The 21,395-nt window shown below is 42.6% G+C and overlaps 1 protein-coding gene across 1 annotated transcript in view; it reads right to left on the reverse strand.

The window, feature by feature from the left end:
• The window catches only part of LOC121552783 (kinesin-like protein KIF26B), a 32,154-nt gene extending 14,705 nt beyond the window's left edge, over positions 1-17,449 (reverse strand). Inside the window, exons 1-7 of the mRNA XM_041865814.2 lie at positions 17,285-17,449; positions 12,306-12,527; positions 11,875-11,968; positions 5,123-5,376; positions 1,526-1,721; positions 562-718; positions 218-377 (exon numbers count right to left, since the gene is read on the reverse strand). Of these exons, the coding sequence (XP_041721748.2) occupies positions 218-377; positions 562-718; positions 1,526-1,721; positions 5,123-5,376; positions 11,875-11,968; positions 12,306-12,527; positions 17,285-17,425 (1,224 nt within the window). The 5' untranslated portion in view covers positions 17,426-17,449. The remainder of the gene's footprint in view (positions 1-217; positions 378-561; positions 719-1,525; positions 1,722-5,122; positions 5,377-11,874; positions 11,969-12,305; positions 12,528-17,284) is intronic.
• Positions 17,450-21,395: the final 3,946 nt, after the last annotated feature.

Here is a 21,395-nt window from a genome sequence, read left to right on the forward strand (position 1 = left end):
AGAGAGAGAGAGAGAGAGAGAGAGAGAGAGAGAGAGAGAGAGAGAGATGAAAGTTAGTGATAATTGTTTGCCTTGTCACAGAAAATAATGCTGCTAAACTGCTTAAATTGTTTACTAACAGTTAGGCCACCCAAGGTTAATTGAATAATACTTTTGACACCATTCTTGGCACCAACAATTTAATGGTAAGTAATCTATAATTCAGTAGTTGACATACTTTTGCTTTCTTCTGTGTCCTGCGGATGCGCGAGGCAATTTGGACAGTGGAGAGTGTCTCTGAGAAGTGTTCTGGTGAGTCAGTCACATGGGCCAGCACGGTAGTATGACAGTTAATATTACCCAGAGACTCCTGTAGCAGCATGGTCACTTTACTGTCTCTGTGGTGAGCACAACATACAACCATCACCATCACCATCATACATTGTACATAACACATACTGTACAATTCTATTACATACCAGTATTAAGGACTAAATGTCATGATCTACTGCTTGAATCAATTGTTTCCTTTTGTTCCATTGCAATGCAATCAAATGCAATTGAGAGTCTCCAGTATCTAACCTGTTGGGGATGTTTTTGTTTCCATTGTTGAGTAGGGCCAGTATAACACTGCCCAGTTCAGACTCAGGACGTCCAGTTCTGCTGTCACTGGTTCTACTGGTCCCTTTTATACTGTTAGCCAGGTCTATCATAATCAACCTGCTATGACCCCCTGGTACTGAGAGAGGAGAGAAGAGAAGAGAAGAGGAGAGGAGAGGAGAGGAGAGGAGAGGAGAGGAGAGGAGAGGAGAGGGAGAGGAGAGGAGAGGAGAGGAGAGGAGAGGAGAGAGAGGAGAGGAGAGGAGAGGAGAGGAGAGGAGAGGAGAGGAGAGGAGAGGAGGGAGAGGAGAGGAGAGGAGAGGAGAGGAGGAGGAGAGGAGAGGAGAGGAGAGGAGAGGAGGAGAGGAGAGGAGAGGAGAGAGAGAGAGGGAGGAGAGGAGAGGAGAGAGGAGAGGAGAGGAGAGGAGAGGAGAGGAGAGGAGAGGAGAGGAGAGGAGAGGAGAGATAATTCAATAGAGGAAATGAAGGGGGGGGGGGGGAACTGAGATCACCAGAGAGAGTAGTTGAGAATAGAACAAAGAAAATAATAAAAATAAACAAGGTATTCCAAGCATTCTTAGAAAACAAATGCGGTACAGTTTATTCAGTCAGCCGTATGCAAATTAAATCTCCAGATGCGTATTAGCTTGATAGCTTACTCACGAGTCCGTAGGGTGACACAGTGCAAGCTACGTACAGGTCACTGACCAATAATGTAAAAAAAGAATACGATAAAAATACAGTGTACAGACATTTTTACTGTCACTTTCTTGAAGAAGTACTATGACCGAAACGTTGACACAATAAGCAATGTGCATAGGTAATAACCTTATTTCCTACATACTGTAGTGCACTATAGATATATGGCCCATAGATATTTCTATCTGATCTTTATAGGGAATAGCATGCCAGAGTAATCTTTTCTACAATGTACAGAAATAGCAACCTTTGCCACTGCCCTCTGAGAGCTGCTGTTGGACGTGCAGAGTAAAGAACATATGGGAGGAGGACGATGGTGTGGTGATGTCACTGCGAGTTCCACTCGTCGGGCCGTCGGCACGGTGACGTGATGCGATGGCTGCATCCAGGAGGAAGGCAGCTCTCTCGGCGTTGGGGGCAGATACCACACTGTGGTGCCGAAGCTGGAAGAGAGGAAGACAGCATGTTTTACTTTATTTTATTTTATTTTTTTGTGTTGATTTTCATGACAGAACATAGAGAGGGAGAAAGGAGAATAGCGGTACAAGGGCACAGATGGGGAAAGACACCGGCACAGCAAGCCATGAATACAATATTACATGTTGTTCAATGTGACAATGCCAACGTAATTACGTAACTGGGACTATGTACAGTGAGGGAAAAAAGTATTTGATCCCCTGCTGATGTTGTACGTTTGCCCACTGACAAAGAAATGATCAGTCTATAATTTTAATGGTAGATTTATTTTAACAGTGAGAGACAGAATAACAACAAAAAATCCAAAAAAACGCATGTCAAAAATGTTATAAATTGATTTGCATTTTAATGAGGGAAATAAGTATTTGACCCCCTCTCAATCAGAAAGATTTCTGGCTCCCAGGTGTCTTTTATACAGGTAACGAGCTGAGATTAAGAGCACACTCTTAAAGGGAGTGCTCCAAATCTCAGCTTGTTACCTGTATAAAAGACACCTGTCCACAGAAGCAATCAATCAATCAGATTCCAAACTCTCCACCATGGCCAAGACCAAAGAGCTCTCCAAGGATGTCAGGGACAAGATTGTAGACCTACACAAGGCTGGAATGGGCTACAAGACCATCGCCAAGCAGCTTGGTGAGAAGGTGACAACAGTTGGTGAGATTATTCGCAAATGGAAGAAACACAAAAGAACTGTCAATCTCCCTCGGCCTGGGGCTCCATGCAAGATCTCACCTCGTGGAGTTGCAATGATCATGAGAACGGTGAGGAATCAGCCCAGAACTACAAGGGAGGATCTTGTCAATGATCTCAAAGGCAGCTGGGACCATAGTCACCAAGAAAACAATTGGTAACACACCATGCCGTGAAGGACTGAAATCCTGCAGCGCCCGCAAGGTCCCCCTGCTCAAGAAAGCACATATACAGGCCCGTCTTAAGTTTGCCAATGAACATCTGAATGATTCAGAGGAGAACTGGGTGAAAGTGTTGTGGTCAGATGAGACCAAAATCGAGCTCTTTGCCATCAACTCAACTCGCTGTATTTGGAGGAGGAGGAATGCTGCCTATGACCCCAAGAACACCATCCCCACCGTCAAACGTGGAGGTGGAAACATTATGCTTTGGGGGTGTTTTTCTGCTAAGGGGACAGGACAACTTCACAGCATCAATGATGGACGGGGCCATGTACCGTCAAATCTTGGGTGAGAACCTCCTTCCCTCAGCCAGGGCATTGCAAATGGGTCGTGGATGGGTATTCCAGCATGACAATGACCCAAAACACACGGCCAAGGCAACAAAGGAGTGGCTCAAGAAGAAGCACATTAATGTCCTGGAGTGGCCTAGCCAGTCTCCAGACCTTAATCCCATAGAAAATCTGTGGAGGGAGCTGAAGGTTCGAGTTGGCAAATGTCAGGCTCGAAACCTTAATGACTTGGAGAAGATCTGCAAAGAGGAGTTGGACAAAATTCCTCCTGAGATGTGTGCAAACCTGGTGGCCAACTACAAGAAACGTCTGACCTCTGTGATTGCCAACAAGGGTTTTGCCACCAAGTACTAAGTCATGTTTTGCAGAGGGGTCAAATACTTATTTCCCTCATTAAAATGCAAATCAATTTATAACATTTTTGACATGCGTTTTTCTGGATTTTGTTGTTGTTATTCTGTCTCTCACTGTTCAAATAAACCTACCATTAAAATTACAGACTGATCATGTCTTTGTCAGTGGGCAAACATACAAAATCAGCAGGGGATCAAATACTTTTTTCCCTCACTGTAGTTCTTTTGACAATGCATCTGAATAAGGAATTAACTAGTGTATTCTAGTTCCTGACTGTGGTAGTACCAAACAAAACAAAGTAATCATATATAGTGCCTTCAGAAAGTATTACACACCCTGACCTTTTCCACATTTTGTTGTGTTACAGCCTGAATTTAAAATGGATTAAATTAAAATGTTGTGTCACTGCCTACACACAATACCCTGTAATGTTAAAGTGGAATTCAAAAAAAAAGAAATCATGTTTTTCGAAATTTTTACTAATGTATTAAAAATGTTAAGCTGATATGGCTTGAGTCCATAAGTATTCAACCCCTTTGTTATGGCAAGTCTAAATAAGTTCAGGAGTAAAAATCTGCTTAACAAGTCACTCAGGGATTTCACCATGAGACCAATGGTGAATTTAAAACAGTTACAGAGTTTAATGGCTGTGAAAGGAGAAAACTGAGGATGGATCAACAACATTGTAGTTACTCTACAATACTAACCTAAATGACCGAGTGAAAAGAAGGAAGCCTGTAGATAATAAAAAATATTCCAAAACATGTATCCTGTCTGCAAAAAATGTGGCAAAAAAATGAACTTTATGTCCTGAATACAAAGCGTTATATTTGGGGCAAATCCAACACTCTTCATATTTTCAAGCATGGTGGTGGCTGCATCATGTTATGGTTATGCTTGTCACCGGCAAGAACTAGGGAATTTTTTTGGATAAAAAGAAACAGAATAGAGCTAAACACAGGAAAACCTGGTTCAGTCTGCTTTCCAACAGACACTGGGAAACATTCACCTTTTAGCAGGAAAATAACCTAAAACCCAAGGCCAAATATACATTGGAGTTGCTTACCAAGACGGCATTGAATGTTCCTGAGTGGCCTAGTTACAGTTTTGACTTAAATCGTCTTGAAAATCTATGGCAAGACTTGAAAATGCCTGTTTAGCAATAATCAACAACCAACTTGACAGAGCTTAAAGAATCTTTTTAAGAATAATGTGGAAATATTGTACAATCCAGGTGTACAAAGCTCTTAAAGACTTTCCCAGAAAGATTCACATCTGTAATCGCTGCCAAAAGTGATTCTTACCTGTGTTGACTCAGGGTTGTGAATACTTATATAAATGAGATATTTCCGTATTTCATTTTAAATACATTTGCTAACATTTCTAAAAACATGTTTTCACTTTGTCATTATGGGGTACTGTGTGTAGATGGGTGAGAAGAAAATCTGTTGAATCCATTTTTAATTCAGGATGTAACACAACAGAATGTGGAATAAGTCAAGGGGTATGAATACTTTCTGAAGGCACTGTAAGATACCCTTAGTGTGACATGACACCTTAGTGACATATGTAGTAGTAACAGTGTAACTACAGTAGCATGTGTCTTTCTGTGTTCTTAAGACCTGGGGCTTCATTAAGAAAATGTTCTTATGCAGAGATTCTACACCAATGCTGCACATAGAGAAGTTCAATAGAGAGCTGACGATTCCATATTCTGCAGAACAAAGATTCAAGTCTGTTCTATAAACGTTACACATTTCTATCTGATCTGAACCGTCCACAACAATAAGCCCCGGCATCATCATTTACCTGCATTCCATAGATGGGGTCCTCGTAGAGATAAAGGTCTGCTGATGGGCTGTCCTGGAGATTGCCTGACAATAAGTCCCTGAGGGTCTCGTCCTCCCCACAGACCTCCATAGCGGACACAGACACAGCCAGGCTGGCCCCAGTCCTCTCCCTTCTCCTCCTCTCTGTGTGACTGTAGAACCAGGAGATGGCATACGGGATGACCCCTAAACTCTGGCTGCTGCTATCGCTACCCATCATGGTGTGGGACATCCCTGTTAACCACAGTAATAAGGCACACACAACACAGTCAGTTTGGGTGCTCTGTTTGTGTGTCTGTGTGTGTGTGTGTCTGTGTGTGTCTGTGTGCGAATGTGCGTGCAAACTTGTGTGTGTGTGTGTGCGTGCATGAGAGAGAGAGAGAGAGAGAGAGAGAGAGAGAGAGAGAGAGAGAGAGAGAGAGAGCGAGAGAGCGAGAGAGCGAGAGAGACAAAAAGAGACAGAGAGTATCTTGGTAAACAGCTCTCGGGGATGGGGGGGTGGCGCCTGAGTTGGTTTAATACACTGCTTGTTAAGACAGACATGATCTAATTACACAAACCACAACACGCTCATTGGAACTGTCAGTACATGTCCCCATTGTAAACTTGGAGGACAGAGGGGATGGAAAGGGCAGATTTCCCCCAAAATTAAGGTTCTAACAAAGCAGTGTTAATTGTCCACACCCAAAACACTGTCAAAATACCATCCTCTGAAATGGAAGTTATTTAAATAATAAGCCCCAAGGGGGTGTGTTATATGGCCAATATACCACGGCTAAGGGCTGTTCTTATGTACGACGCAATGCGGAATGCCTGGATACAGCCCTTAGTCGTGGTATATTGGCCATATACCACAATCCCCTGAGGTGCCTTATTGCTATTATAAACTGTTTATCAATGTAATTCTCATACACAAGGTATATGTTCTGATATACCAGGGCTTTCAGCCAATCAGCATTCAGTGTTCAAACCACCCAGTTTATAATAGAGAACATATTTCCTCTATTTTAAGATAATATATATATATAATATCGGATTGGATTTACATACGGCCTTTACATTGTATGCCACTGCCACTTACTAGCAGACACTTTTATCCTCCTCCATTACAGTCTTTGAAAATAAATGCCACTTAGTACCAAAAAGGGTTCTTCCCTGACCCCCACAAGGAACCCTTTCAGAACCCTTTTTTATAGAGTATACGAATGTGTAGAAGCCACCTAAGTGATCCAGTATAGAGGAGAGAGGGAGGGAGAGAGGGAGGGAGGCTCGGGAGGTACTTTTGTCCCGTATTACAGTACCATAACTCTAGTGATCTGTGTCCTAGGTTTACTCACTCTAATCCAAATGCTAATTGAATTAGGGTAAGAGAATTGGTTTTGTCCAATTAAAGGCAAACCAGCCTGCCATTATTCATTCCAGAGGGTCATTCTATGGAGGGAGAGAGATTGATATCCCCTGGCAGCCGACCTGCCGCCGTCTACAACGCCCGACTAATTCAATCTGATTTACGGCCAGTGGCGTCATGTGTAGTAGAAAGGTATAGCTCCAAGGAGACACTGCCCTTACAGGAGAGAAAGGGTTTTTATGTATTTGTGTCACACAGAAAGTCGTCTATTAAAAGCCTTTAGTAAAGCTAAGTGGATTCCATTTTCCTAATAATGGAGCAGTGAGCATCTTACAGTCCATTTAGATTTTAGTCCCCTCAGCCTTCTCATCCTGACTGACAAAATATTTGCGTCTCGCCTCGTCATGTTGACGTGTTTTGCAGGCAGAACGAAGGCAGAAGAAGCTTAAAAACACTTGTGATGTATTATGGATGAATCTCCTCCTTTTATTTATCGAAGAGGTGGAAAAAGAATGGAAGATGGGATGAATACAGGAGAGGACGGATGGAACACCTCCATGTCACCACCACCACCCCCATAAGGAAAAGAGAGATGAAAGAGATGGATGAAGCACCTCCCATGCCACTGCTCATAGGAAATAGATGGATACAAGCGATGTATAAAAGACATTGATGAAAGAGATAATAGCCACTCTCCTTATGAGGTTTGGTCTTCATGGTCACTTAAAGCAATGCTACTACCCTGATGAAAAAAACAGCATAGACCAGCATAGGCTGGTCATCCTGATCAACAGCATACATGTACAGTGCATTCGGAAAGTATTCAGACCCCTTGACTTTTTCCTCATTTTGTTACTTTACAGCCTTATTCTAAAATGGATTAAATAGTTTTTTTTTCTCCTTTCATCAATCTACACACAATACCCCATAATGACAAAACAAAAACTGGTTTTTAGACATTTTAGCAAATGTATTAAAAATAATAAACTGAAATATTAAATTTACATAAGTATTCAGACCCTTTACTCAGTACTTTATTGAAGCACCTTTAGCATTGATTACAGTCTTGAGTCTTCTTGGGTATGACACTACAAGCTTGGCACACCTGTATTTGGGGAGTTTCTCCCATTCTTCTCTGCAGATCCTCTCAACCTCTGTCAGGTTAGATGGGGAGCGTTGCTGCACAGCTATTTTCAGGTCTCTCCAGAGATGTTCGATCGGGTTCAAGTCTGGGCTCTGGCTGGGCCACTCAAGGATATTCAGAGACTTGTCCCGAAGCCACTCCTTCGTTGTCTTGGCTGTGTGCATTGTCCTGTTGGAAGGTGAAGCTTCGTCCCAGTCTGAGGTCCTGAGCGCTCTGGAGCAAGTTTTCATCAAGGATCTCTCTGTACTTTGCACCGTTCATCTTTCCCTCGATCCTGACTATTCTCCCAGTCCCTGCCGCTGAAAAACATCCCCACAGCATGATGCTGCCACCACCATGCTTTACCGTAGGGATGGTGCCAGGTATCCTCCAGACGTGACGCTTGGCATTCAGGCCAAAGAGTTCAATCTTGGTTTCATCAGACTAGATAATTTTGTTTCTCATGGTCTGAGAGTCCTTTAGGTGCCTTTTGGCAAAATCCAAGCGGGATGTCATGTGCCTTTTACTGAGGAGTGGCTTCCGTCTGGCCACTCTACCATAAAGGCCTGATTGGTAGAGTGGTGAAGAGATGGTTGTCTTTCTGGAAGGTTCTCCCATTTCCACAGAGGAACTCTGGAGCTCTGTCAGAGTGACCATCGGGTTCTTGTTCAGCTCCCTGACCAATGCGCTTCTCCCCCGATTGCTCAGTTTGGCCGGGCGACCAGCTCTAGGAAGAGTCTTGGTGGTTCCAAACTTCTTCCAATTAAGAATGATGGAGGCCACTGTGTTCTTGGGGACCTTCAATGCAGCAGAAATATTTTGGTACCCTTCCCCAGATTTGTGCCTCGACACAATCCTGTCACGGAGCTCTACGGACAATTCCTTCGACCTCATGGCTTGGTTTTTGCTCTGACATGCACTGTCAACTTTGGGACCTTATATAGACAGGTGTGTGCCTTTCCAAATCATGTCCAATCAATTGAATTTACCACAGGTGGACTCCAATCAAGTTGTACTAACATCTCAAGGATGATCAATGGAAACAGGATGCAACAGAGCTCATTTTCGAGTCTCATAGCAAAGAGTCTGAATACTTTAGATATTTCAATTATTATTTTTTATACATTTGCACAAATGTCTAAATACCTGTTTTCGCTTTGTCATTATGGGGTATTGTGTTTAGATTGATGAGGAAAAACGTGTAATCCATTTTAGAATAGGGCTGTAGCGTAACAAAATGTGGAAAAAGTCAAGGGGACTGAATACGAACGCACTGTATGCTGGTGGCTAGTGCTGGTTTTGCTGATGACCAGCCTTCGCTGTGTTTTTGCTGGTGACCAGCCTTAGCTGTGTCTTTACTGGTGACCAGCATTTGCTACGTTTATGCTGCTGACCAGCCTATGCTGGCTTGCAAAGTGATATTTAAATCCAATTAGAATCCAGCCGAGTGGGAATATCCAACTATTTGAACTTTTAATCACCCACAATCTGCCAGGGTTAGAAATATGAATAAATAACCTAAACTACTAAAACAATCTAAACTGGAACAACCATTTCAGTAATGGGTGCAACTAACAGATTGGATTAGTTTAGAACAATTATTTATGTTTTTTTATCTTTGTGTAGCATAAGATTAATTAATCAATCAACATACAGTTGAAGTCGGAAGTTTACATACACTTAGGTTGGAGTCATTAAAACTCGTTTTTCAACCACTCCACAAATTTCTTGTTAACAAACTATAGTTTTGGCAAGTCGGTTAGGACATCTACTTTGTGCATGACACAAGTTATTTTTCCAACAATTGTTTACAGACAGATTATTTCACTAATAATTCACTGTATCACAATTCCAGTGGATCAGAAGTTTACATACACTAAATTGACTGTGCCTTTAAACAGCTTGGAAAATTCCAGAAAAGGATGTCATGGCTTTAGAAGCTTCTGATAGGCTAATTGACATCATTTGAGTCAATTGAAGGTGTACCTGTGGATGTATTTCAATGGCTACTTTCAAACTCAGTGCCTCTTTGCTTGACATCATGGGAAAATCAAAAGAAATCAGCCAAGACCTCAGAAAAAAAATTGTAGACCTCCACAAGTCTGGTTCATCCTTGGGAGCAATTTCCAAACGCCTGAAGGTACCGCGTTCATCTGTACAAACAATACTACGCAAGTATAAACACCATGGGACCACGCAGCCGTCATACCGCTCAGGAAGGAGACGCGTTCTGTCTCCTAGAGATGAACGTACTTTGGTGCGAAAAGTGCAAATCAATCCCAGAACAACAGCAAATAACCTTGTGAAGATGCTGGAGGAAACAGGTACAAAAGTCTCTATATCCACAGTAAAACGAGTCCTATATCGACATAACCTGAAAGGCCGCTCAGCAAGGAAGAAGCCACTGCTCCAAAACCGCCATAAAAAAGCCAGACTACGGTTTGCAACTGCGCATGGGGACAAAAATCATACTTTTTGGAGAAATGTCCTCTGGTCTGATGAAACAAAATTAGAACTGTTTGGCCATAATGACCATCGTTATGTTTGGAGGAAAAAGGGGGTGGCTTGCAAGCCGAAGAACACCATCCCAACCGTGAAGCACGAGGGTGGCAGCATCATGCTGTGGGGGTGCTTTGCTGCAGGAGGGACTGGTGCACTTCACAAAATAGATGGCATCTTGAGGAAGGAAAATTATGTGGATATATTGAAGCAACAGCTCAAGATATCAGTCAGGAAGTTAAAGCTTGGTTGCAAATGGGTCTTCCAAATGGACAATGACCAAGAAAACTTCCAAAGTTGTGGAAAAATGGCTTAAGGACAACAAAGTCAAGGTATTGGAGTGGCCAAAGCCCTGACCTCAATCCTATAGAAAATTTGTGGGCAGAACTGAAAAAGTGTGTGCGAGCAAGGAGGCCTACAAACCTGACTCAGTTACACCAGCTCTGTCAGGAGGAATGAGCCAAAATTTACACAACTTATTGTGGGAAGCTTGTGGAAGGCTACCCGAAACGTTTGACCCAAGTTAAACAATTTAAAGGCAATGCTACCAAATACTAATTGAAAGTATGTAAACTTCTGACCCACTGGGAATGTGATGAATGAACTAAAAGCTGAAATAAATAATTCTCTCTACTATTATTCTGACATTTCACATTCTTAAAATAAAGTGGTGATCCAAACTGACCTAAGACAGGGAATTTTTACTATGATTAAATGTCAGGAATTGTGAAAAACTGAGTTTAAATGTATTTAGCTAAGGTGTATGTAAACTTCCGACTTCAACTGTATATGTAAAAACACAACAAACAAAACAGATATTGAAACAAACAATTCTAAAAATCGACTGCAATAGAGCATGCTGGAATATATGATAATGATGGGCATGGTCAGACCAGCTTGACCAGCTAGACCAGCTAGACCATGCTGGACCAGCATAGACTAGCATGGACCAGCTTGGTCACCAGCATCACCAGCATAAACTGGTATATGTCCAAAAACACAAAGGCTGGTCACCAGTGTCCAAAACACAGCGAAGGTGTAAACCAGCATAGCCATCTATACCATGCTGGTCAGACCAGCTAGACCAGGGATGGGCAACTTTTGTAGGCCCGCATTTCTTTTTTGAGAGTTCGAATAGTAGAATACACAAGGTGCAATTTCAAAATCTTGTTAAGTCAGTCACTGACAGTCACTCAATTAGTCTGTGTCAGCTAACATTTCTAAGATTGGTAAATTAGTCTAGCCAGCTATCTAAACTTGTATCAATCATTGATTATTTTAGTCACTCTCACTCAGATATAGTATTAAAGATTGTAAACATTTCTCTCCACCCTATGGCAAAATCAGTAGAATTGCATGCAATTAGTCATGAAATTGCTAAATCAAAATGTGTTTTCTCTCCACTGTAAAGAGGAGAGAAAACAAAATGTCACTTAGGAAAATGTCAAACAACTAAATTTCACTTAGGGCCCTCAAAAGGCTAGGGCCGGCTCTGACTGCATGTGTAGGTACGCAGACCTGGGAGCCACTGCAGCCCCTCATGAGGAGTTCAGAGTTTTTGTGGCCCCTACCCCAATCAAAGTTGCCCATCCCTGAGCTAGACCATGCTGGTCAACCAGCATAACCAGCTAGACCATGCTGCTCAGACTAACTTGACCAGCATCAGACCAGCACTGACAGCATAAACCAGCATGGACCAGCATAGATCAGCATGGACCAGCTTGAATGTATGTTGGTCTATGCTGTTTTTTTCATTACTTACCCACTTCACCATGTCCAAAACACAGAATACATCCGTCTGCCCCATTGACCACAGAACGGATGACGTCAGGCAGAATACCTACACACACCTCCGCCTAGCAGAAGGGAAAAAGGAGGGACAGAAAAAGAGGGTGAAAAAAAGAAGAAAAGAGGGTGAATCCATCCATCCACCTTAGCGTTCATCCCGCTGTTAAGAAACACAAATAAAACTACATTTGAGCAGAATGAATTAATAAAATGGCTGAGTGTATCTGATCCATCAAACAACACTAACACACACGGCTGGGAAAGGAAAGAGGCTGAGAGGCTAAGATAACAGTGCTTGATATAGCGATAGCTATCTGGGAAACTGCATTTGAAGTCCAATCAGTTTTCAGGTAATCAGACAGAGATAACAAACCAACCGTACTGTACTGTCCTGTACCCACTGACCTGGGTTGACTCTGGAGGGTAGGCTGCATCAAAGACATATGTCTTAGAGTGACCCTTGGCTTCCCCAACGTGTGTTGGCATGGAGTTGGAGTGTGGCTGTTGATTGTGGGTGGTGGTAGGATCAATCATGGTGACCCTTCTCTTGGCTGGGTCCACTCTAAAAATGGGTGGCTGGGAAGGGGGTACGGTGGGAGAGGGGCAGACTCGCAGCACCACTTTGACCTGTACGGAGAGAGGAAAGCTGGTGGTGAAGATGTGATCATGTTCTTTTTCAGGGGGGCTGTTGGGAACTGGGATGAATAGATGTTGAGTGGATAAGGGAAATTATACCGTATGCATGAAGTTATGTATTTTATTTTATTTTGTATTTAGTTATTTGCGCCAAAGAAAACAAGTGATAGACAACAATACAGATAAAAACAAATAAAATAAAATAAACGGTGTGCAGGTGTGGTTGGAAGCCCAAGGGTTTATATGAAAACCACACCACAAAAAAACAATATACAATAAATAACTACAAAAATAAAAAAAGGTTTGTTAAAACAGGTAACAAAGCCTACTAATTATAAATGTATAAATGAATTGATCAGTAATCAAGAATTTTTATTTATATCTGTTTTGTTTAATGTGAGTGTGCATGTGTGCATGTGAGTGTGTGAGAGTGTCACGCTCGTTGTGTAAAGGATCGGACCAAGGTGCAGCGTGGTATGCGTACATAGTCGTTTATTATATAGACTAAATAACAAAATCCAACAGAATGTGACGTTCACGAAGCTACACATACAACAAGCCAACCCATAATAGAAACAAGATCCCACAACTAAGGTAGGCAACATGGCTGCCTAAGTATGATCCCCAATCAGAGACAACGATCGACAGCTGCCTCTGATTGGGAACCACACCCGGCCAACATAGAAATACACATTCTAGATCATCACATAGATATTCACACCTTGACCAAACCAACTAGAGATCTCTATGTCAGGGCGTGACAGAGAGTTAGGCTATATGGAGGAGGTTACTGAGTATTTTGGTCAGGCTGACCCCCAGTCTTCACTTAAAAAAAAATGATTACTCAAGTTGAATCTCCATTATTCAAGTTGGATAATAAAGATTCAAGTTAGGACTTTACCATAAGTCTTAACTTGAATCTTCATTATCCAACTTGAATAATGGAGATTCAACTTGAATAATACTTTTTTTTAAATGTATTTGTCTAGTTTTTACAATAAATAAGATCGAAGTCAAGATCTACAGGTAACTCCATGTAAAGAGCATTTTCTAAAAGGTTTGGTGGAAGCTAAATGAGTATTTAAATATTCCATTTGGGGAAAAACACCAGTAAAAGCATTTTCTACACACAATAAAACTGATAGAACCAAGAAGGAAAGCATAAAAATCCATGCATTATTAAACAATCTAAATCCTGAACAATAATATCTAAAGCATCAGATGTGATCGTAGAATAGTCAAAGCAGCTGTCAATATGGGTCACAGGCAGGATGTTCTCGTTCTTTTAAAGCAGGTTGGAAATGACAGACACAGCAGTCGCATTAAACCCTATGAGTTTCCCAGCTTTCCTGATTCTATTTCCTTCTATCCACTGCTATTTATATGTTTCCTTTGAAATAGGTGTAAGAAGACGTTAAGCTAAACAAAATAGGGATATCGCACCGCTAGGCAACTGAGGAGAGATTTCAAACGTCACTGGTAAATAGCGACAAAAAGGCAGCATACTGCTGTTCACCCCTGTGAGATGGTGTCTCTTTTATACCAACCTGAACAGATAAAAGCAAAGTGTCTATCGCTCTGACTTAAACACCCATAGACTAGTGTTAGAGAGGGGATATAACTGTAGTAATTGTTATTATAGGCTACACAGTTTACACTTATGTACTATAAAGCATTGAGATCCTATAATTCAGTGTAGTGAGTCTATGTAATTCTATGCTGTTAAGTTTTAAAAACTCTTTGAGTGTCTGTAAAAGCACTATATAAATCTAATCAATGATCAATTATTATTAATTCATGTAGCTACATCCTATATATCCTGAGTTGGAACGCCACATTAACAGGTTTCTGCTGGTCCAGACATTAACTTAGATCTACTGGAAACACAGTGGATTTAAAGGCTATGAGAGGTTCTATGTTAAGTTAGCTAAGACCTCAACAGCCACTTAGATCTCTTTTGGACAGGTAACTAGTAACTGTAATGGATTACATTTAGAATGTAACCTAACCATCTATGTTTCTGTGTTTGACTTGTTGGGTCTTGATTGTCTACACCTGTTTCCCATTATGTTGTATTGTCTTCCCTATTTAACCCTCTGTCTTTCATTGTGTGTTGTGTGTGATTGTATTTTCGTCATCGGCAGTCGTTAGTGTGCGGGTTATTTTCCTCCCTGTGTGGAGGTTGTATGTACCCAGTTTACTTTCTAGTAAAGTACGTTTCCAGTAAGCTCTCTGTCCTGCGTTTGACTTCGCCCACCGCATTTCACTGACGCTTATGACACTATATTTCCATATTTCCAAGTCTATTCTTGAAGATCAATGGGTTTTTAATTAATTGAAATGACTGTAAATCTGACAGACTAGATTTTAATGTAAATATATAGCCTAATCATTTTATTATCTGTATTGAAGTAGAAAGCAATGGGTCAGAAGCCTACATAACCCAACATCCATTTCTGGCCAGCTATGTAAACTCTAACATTGACTTATCTTGTAATAGATGTCGTTCAATTGGTAATATTCATTTTTGTCTTCTTCTAATGCCGCTTAAAGGAAAGTAATCTAAAAGTAAATGAAAGTAATCAGATTACGTTACTTTGGGTAATCCTAAAGCTATGTTACTGATAACAATTTTGGACAGGTAACTTGTAACTGTAACAGATTACATTTAGAATGTGACCTACCAAACCCTGGACATAATCCATCAGCCTTGATTATGATGATGAATCATAATAAAAGCAAGTGATGGTAGCTAGTCTGTCTACTATCTGTTGGAGGGAGGCTTGCTTTGTAACTCCTACCCTGACTCCATTCTATTGAGCTTGTGTCACGCTATATTTATGGGGGCTGAATTATTCAAGAAGCCATATACTGACATAGAGGAGAGAGGGGGAGAGACAGAGCGAGAAGGGGGGAAGGAGAACCGGAGAGAGAAAGGGAGAGGGGAGAAAGAGCGAGAGAGAGAGAGAGAGAGAGGTTCTCCCTGCATTGTTCTGGGCTGAGTGCAGGTGGGATGGAGGGATGGGATGGAGGCCTGTTATCTGTAACTCTAGACCAGCCCAAGCCGATCGTCTATGAAACACGAGGGCAGCCATATTGATTTCCACTACAGTATACCCCAGAGGGGAGGGCAGAAACAGAAAGGGCATTAACACCACATTATAGCATTTCATAAAGATGGGGGTAGTATTATGAGTGCCGATATAGGATCTTCTTCACTCCTCGACACAACCACTCTCACTTGCTTAATGACTCTGGAAACACTTTAAAAAGTAATTATTTATACTGAACAAAAATATAAACACAACATGTAAAGTGTTGGTCCTATGTTTCATGAGCTGAAATAAAAGATCCCAGAAATGTTCCATACCCACAAAAAGCTTATTACTCTTACATTTTGTGCACAAATTTGTTTACATCCCTGTTAGTGAGTATTTCTCCTTTGCCAAGATCATCCATCCACATGACAGGTGTGGCATATCAAGAAGCTGATTAAACAGCATGATCATTACACTGGTGCACCTTGTGCTGGGGACAATAAAAGGCCACTGTAAAATGTGCAGTTTTGTCACACAACACAATGCCACATATGTCTCAAGTTTTGAGGGAGTGTGCAATTGGCATGTTAACTGCAGGAATGTCCACCAGAGCTGTTGCCAGAGAATTTAATGTTCATTTCTCTACCATAAGCCACCTCCAACGTTGTTTTAGAGAATTTGGCAGTACGTCCAACCGGCCTCACAACCGTAGACCACGTGTAACCACGCCAGCCCAGGACCTCCACATCCAGCTTCTTCACCTGCGGGATCATGTGAGACCAGCCACCCTGACAGCTGATGAAAATGTGGGTTTGCACAACTGAATAATTTCTGCATAAACTGTCAGAAACCGTCAGGGAAGCTCATCTGCATGCCTGTCGTCCTCACCAGGGTCTTGACCTAACCGTGTGGGCGCCATGTGGGCGAGCGGTTTGCTGATGACAACATTGTGATCAGAGTGCCCCATGCTGGCGGTGGAGTTATGGTATGGGCAGGCATAAGCTACAGACAACGAACAAAATTGCATTTTATTGATGGCAATTTGAATGCACAGAGATACCGTGACGAGATCCTGAGGCCCATTGTCGTGCCATTCATCCGCCGCCATCACCTCATGTTTCAGCATGATAATGCACAGCCCCATGTCGCAAAGATTTGTACATTTATTCCTGGAAGCTGAAAATGTCCCAGTTCTTCCATAGCCTGCATACTGACCAGACATGTCACCCATTGAGCATGTTTGGGATGCGCTGGATCGACGTGTACGACAGCGTATTCCAGTTCCCGCAATATCCAGCAACTTCACACAGCCATTAAAGAGTGGGACAACATTCCACAGGCCACAATCAACAGCCTGATCAACTCTATGCGAAGGAGATGTGTCACGCTGCATGAGGCAAATGGTGGTCACACCAGATACTGACTGGTTTTCTGATCCACACCCCTACCTTTTTTTAAGGTACCTGTGACCAACAGATGCATATCTGTTTTCCCAGTCATGTGAAATCCATAGATTAGAGCCTAATGAATTTATTTCAATTTACTAATTTCCTTATATGCTGTAACTAGGTAAAATATAAAAACAATGTTGCATGTTGCATTTATATTTTTGTTCAGTGTAGTCAGGTAAGTCAAAGAGAACAAATTCTCTTTTACAATAACGATCTGGTTGGTCAAAACCCAGGTGAACAACTGAGTACAGTTGGTTACCTTGCCAATGTTGGGTGCGTCTTTGAGTCGGTTGGCAGCTTGAAGGAGGCAGGTGGGGACTGTGGGTGGAGACCTCTGGATGATGTCCCTGTAGCAGGTGGTGTAATGGGGGGGAGGAGACACAGGAGAGGGGGCGGACATTTGGCCCTTCCTTCTCGACGTCAGGCTCAGTTTCTGGGCTGCCCTGTGGAAAAATAGGATGTGGACATTTCAAAAATACAGTAGGTACATCCTCAATTTCAGAATGATTATGTAAGACTTTTTATTAATCAATAAAAAAAACGACCTGCAGGAACCCATGTCTACTCTGTAGACATCTAACTGACTAGTTTTACACGTACCTGACCAGAAAGGAGAAAACTGCAGGAGCCATTGGACTGCTCTGGACAGCCACAGTCTCATTCTGTCCCTCTGAGAACTCCTCTGAAAACTGGAGAGAAGTAGAATGATCATCTGTATTAGAATATCCATAGCCTGGGGGTCCAGCCTGTTTCGGCTATTAGCCAACTCCTCTTTGTGTTCGTTCAATGTCATGCCAAAGTACGGCTTGGCAATGATAGAAGAGTTGCCAACAGCACATCGTATAGGACAAGGCAATGGATGCGTCCTAAATGGCACCCTATTCCCTATTTAGTGCACTACTTTGGATCAGGGCCTTTCAGTAGTGCACTATATAGGGAATAGGGTGTGAGTTGGGACGTAGACTATGAAATAGATTAGCTTGAAGATAAATTAGTTTGATAAAGGCATTTTACTTTGATATCAACCAAGATCCTGACTACATTCTCTTACACAGATCACATAGAAGTAGAGTAATTAGACCAAGGATGAATCCAAAATGGCATCCTATTCCCTATTTAGTGCACTAGTTTTGACTAAGGCCCATAAGGCTCTAGGGAAAGCTGCCATTCGGAACGCAACCCAAGAGAAGAATCAGTGGTTAATCTGTGGATGTGGGGCATTAGAACGAAAGCACATTAGGTAAATGGGACATTCATCATTTGCTCTACATATAGACTAGTAGTGTCACACATGGGACACATAGTTCCAGGGTTTAATGGAGACATGACTCAGACAATCAGACTCAGAAACACTACTAAACCTATTCTGACCGCACTGCATCTGACTATTACACACCACATACCCCGAGGATGTGCATGAAGAGTCTGACTCTTCAACCCAACCCTGCTTTCCCTTCCCTCCAGCCCTAGGGTGTGTGTGTGTGTGTGTGTGTGTGTGTGTGTGTGTGTGTGTGTGTGTGTGTGTGTGTGTGCGTGCGTGCGTGCGTGCGTGCGTGCGTGCGTGCGTGCGTGCGTTTGAGAGTACGCTTTGGCCTACTCCCTACTCTGTATATCTACTGAAATGAAGTCACAGAGCTTGGCCGCGAGCGAAAGCGACAGCCAGAGTCTTGTTTTATAGTGTCCCCCTCTGCAGCTCTATTGTCTCATCAATGTTTCAGCTTTTTAGGGCAAGATAACAACCCTGTTCTCCTCCCTTTATTGCTACTGCCACAGGAAACATCCAGCCATGTAATGCCAATTAGAGCCATGAGGCACCCTGGGGCATGGCTAACATCTGGAATGAAATGGGGGGGGCGGAAAAGTTCTACCTCTACTCTTATTTTTTTTACACCCCTCCTTTCTGACTCTGAACCCCCTGTCCCCCACACCCTGAAGATCTCTCTCTCTCTCTCTCTCTCTCTCTCTCTCTCTCTCTCTCTCTGTCCCTCTCTGTCCCTCTCTCTGTCCCTCTCCTCATCCTCTCTTCTATCTCAAACTGGAATGGTGGAAACACTTCCATTACCATGAGGTCACCTTAGCTTTGACTGACATTTGCTCTGCTTCCTCCAAGTGGAATATCACATGAAAACACATCAATAACCACATTTCCATCCACAGTTTTTATGCGAGTGAAGTCATACCATATAAAAAAAATCACAACAGCTGGGAGGGAAACAGGAAGTTTCAGTACAATTTTATAAATGCCGACAGATCATTTGTTCGTTCGACATGGTGGGATCTTTTGTGTCTGTAAAATTAGTTATGCGTGGAATAGCGGTGGAAACACCTTTATGCGCAAATATTGATATAATAACCATCATATCAAAGTAAACTTGGAGTCACGCGATGATATGGTGTGTGGTCCTCCCACTACAACTCGGGAAACCATGCAGTTTATTAGGCTACAGAGGAAATAAGATATGATGAACTTCACAGGGCGGTGAAAGTGCATGATATGAGCTTGATGCTCCTTTGCAATAAATGTTGAGGGTCTTATTCTGGTGACATGATGAACGACGCTTGACTGCCGTTTTGACAAATAAAAGCATTCTTGCTCTTATCCATAATCTCATAATGTAGACTAGCCTTCCCACACTGTATCTGCTAGCTGTTAGCTAGAGCGCACATGCCCAGACCATAGTAGGACCACATTTGCTATTTCACGCAACAGTTTTGTGACAAAACTGTCGGTAGAGTTGAAAATGCGATGGAAACACACTGAACTTTAGATTTTTATTCGGTACATACAAACTTCAGCGAAAAGTACATTTTGTGTGCACTACGTCATCACGCACTGATTTCTATCTGCAACAAGTCCATTTTGTGGAAACACACCACTGTTGGGAAACATTTGCATATTGTCTTTAATGCATATTTTTGAATATTCACATGAAAATCTGTCGGCAATTGGATGGAAACCTACCTAATAACACATATACGCTTGTATAATATGCTCTGCTTTGCATATTGTCTAATAGACTATGGCAGTTGTCCTCAGCTAGCCTGGTCCCAGATCTGTTTGTGCTGTATACAGCCAACTCCTATGGTCGTTGTTATGCCAACCATAACTGATCTGTGATCAGGCTAGTCCTCAGCCAGACAGCCACTCCACAGCCAGAAGCTGATAGACCAGAGACCACTTCACTTCATTAGCCACAATGCACTGAAGGAGATATAGGCTGTTTCCCAAATGGTGCCCTATTCCCTATAAAGTGCACTACTTTTGACCAAAGCCCTATGGTAGAAGCCCTATGGCTACTGTAGCCTACTCTAGGCTCCTTAAATGCTTCCATCCATCCACTTTCGTACCGGCTGTATTTACCGCCTAGCCCTGTGGGGGCTACAATACTGCACTACACATATTTCACCAGTCGTTAAATATGACCAGGCTATTGATCATCGTGCCGCCTGCTTTTTGACTGGCTGTTTTATGACGGGGAATAAATCACAACCCAATTCCCTCCATTAGCGATAAGGTTGCAAATGTTCACTTCTCAGGATCTAATTGGGGCTGATCGGACGGCGTCAATCAAATCTGACAGTGACAACATTCTCTATGAGAGCATCCACTCCACTCCTCCCCTCTCCTCTTCCCTCCTCTTCTCCCCTCTCCTCCCCTCTCCTCTCCTCCTATCCTATCCTATCCTTTCCTCCCCTCTCCTCTCCTCCTATCCTTTCCTCCCCTCTCCTCTCCTCATCTGTGAATCACAGGTTGACAGTGACAACTCTCTCTATAAGAGCATCCTCTCCTCAGTCCTTACAGATAGCGACGCCCATATAAGGATGTGCAGGCAGGCAGGGGATGTGTCATGATTTTCCCTGATATACTGTAGTTGTATCCTCCATTAGAATCCATAATAAGCCATAATAAAGGAGGCTACTACAGGCATATCAGCGCGCAATGTCAAGCTTGTAGGCTTATAGATATACAATACCTGCTACGGGATGTGTCATGGTTCATGATGTTGATATAGCCTCCATTAGACTCCATAATAAAAAATAGCTATTGTGATACCAAGGCAATCTTATGATATACAACCTGTAGGCTTTTAGATGTACAGTACCTGGTAGGGGAAGATGGTGACTCTGTTATTGCTGGACATTGATATGCAGGAGGCTAGATGCTGCTGCTCCTCAACCCATCTATCCATCTCAGCTGGGGTGGGCTTCAGGATCCTCCTAGGGTGGGTCTTCTGGGGGTTTTGGCTCCTAGTGGAGCCTGAGAGATGGGGGTTAGGTGGTGCTGTGGAGGTGGCGGATCGAGGTCCAGGGGAGGGCTTGGCAGGGGAGCTATGGATCCTGGAAGAGGCTGAGAGGCGGGGGCTAGATGG

The sequence above is a fragment of the Coregonus clupeaformis genome, chromosome 36 (assembly GCF_020615455.1).
Source record: "Coregonus clupeaformis isolate EN_2021a chromosome 36, ASM2061545v1, whole genome shotgun sequence".
Classification (NCBI taxonomy): domain Eukaryota; kingdom Metazoa; phylum Chordata; class Actinopteri; order Salmoniformes; family Salmonidae; genus Coregonus; species Coregonus clupeaformis.